General features: G+C 32.3%; 1 protein-coding gene across 1 annotated transcript, besides 7 other annotated features; it reads right to left on the bottom strand.

Annotated features, from left to right (window-relative positions):
* On the bottom strand, nt 1-637 carry Tc00.1047053412943.9 (hypothetical protein, conserved; the record flags this gene model as incomplete). Its single annotated transcript, XM_797212.1, has 1 exon — nt 1-637. A coding segment is annotated over one exon (637 nt), but the record flags the coding sequence as incomplete, so codon positions are not given.
* Nucleotides 1-1,405: a sequence feature (haploid, non-Esmeraldo-like haplotype).
* Nucleotides 672-752: a microsatellite.
* Nucleotides 825-848: a microsatellite.
* Nucleotides 858-899: a microsatellite.
* Nucleotides 987-1,021: a microsatellite.
* Nucleotides 1,213-1,257: a microsatellite.
* Nucleotides 1,289-1,356: a microsatellite.

Below are 1,405 nucleotides of genomic sequence, written 5' to 3'. Positions count from 1 at the left end.
CTTCTCGGTATTTTTCGGCTAATTTAAAGCGTTGACTCCCTCGAGCCAGCAAAACATCGTGTGCCTGTTGTATCTTTATCATTTGAATACGACAAGATTCACAGTTTGGATTTCGATCCGGATGCCAGCGCTTAACAGCCTCTCGATAAGCACGTTTTATCTCATTTGGTTGAGAGCTAGGAGAAATTGCAAGGACTCTGAAATGCGCATCTGCTTCAACATCGATGAGACATTCCCACAAAGGCCAAAAATACCATAACACTCCCATTAATACAATTAATACTCCTAATAGACGGAGTAAAAAAAGCTTTCTTGATCCGTACCTAGATTTCCTTTCAAGAAACTCTCGCAAACAGCAATCAAGCCACTTCGTCTCCGCATCAATATAAGCCGAACGAGCCTCATCCCGAGCATCACCATCCACCGGATCGGGACACGATACCGTTTCCACTTCCGATTCCCGCTTCTTTTTAACTAGAAACACGCGATTGATAGCATGCATTCTATCTACAAATGCAGCAAAACTACTGTTTTTTTGCAGTGCATTTCGTGCTGTTGTTCCCTTCAATGGTCCCTCATTTTTAAATTCTCTGAGTGAACCCAAATTATTGTTTTTGAACAAATTGCGGTGCTTCATTTCCTCCACACTAACTTTGCTTCAACTTACAGAAAAATAAAAAAGACCAACAAACAAAAGAACGATAAATAAACAAGAAACAAAAAATAATGATAATATAAATAAATAAATAGATTATGTATCACCCTCTCTGAAGAGTCACAAGGAAAATTAAAAATGTAAACGCATCATATCGCTCCATCACTTCATAAATAAATAAATAAATAAATAAGAGAAAATAAATAAGGATAATAATAATAATAATAATAATAATAATAATAATGGAATTAAATAAGAATGGTATACAATATAAGCGTGAAAAATCCTATGACAAGCGCCAGATAAAATATTATAAATATGCCAAACGCACAAGAAAAAAAAAAAAAAAAAAGAAAAAGAAAAGAACAACCACCCCTAAATAATAATCCGCCAAGCAAATCCATCTTCAAATCATTTACATACTAATAGTCAAAAATGAAAATAAAAAACAAAAATCGAAACGGCTAATATTTAGGCAAGTAAGCAAAGTTTTCAGGAAAAAAAAAACCGGCGGTTCGACATATGCCCCTTATTAAACTTACAATACTAAAAAAAGCAATAATAATAATAATAATAATAATAATAATAATAATAATAATAATTCCCTGCAAAACAGACAAGCACACACACACCAAAAAAAAAAAAAAAAAAAAAAAAAAAAAGAAAAAAAAAGGAAGAAAAAAAAAAAAAAAAAAAAAAAAGGAATTTTCCCCAAACAAGAAAATAAAAGAATTTCGGTAAAGCCTTTCC

The sequence above is a fragment of the Trypanosoma cruzi genome, genomic scaffold (assembly GCF_000209065.1).
Source record: "Trypanosoma cruzi strain CL Brener 1047053516511 genomic scaffold, whole genome shotgun sequence".
NCBI classification, from domain to species: Eukaryota; Euglenozoa; class Kinetoplastea; order Trypanosomatida; family Trypanosomatidae; genus Trypanosoma; species Trypanosoma cruzi.
This window is presented reverse-complemented; position numbering and strand designations above follow the sequence as displayed.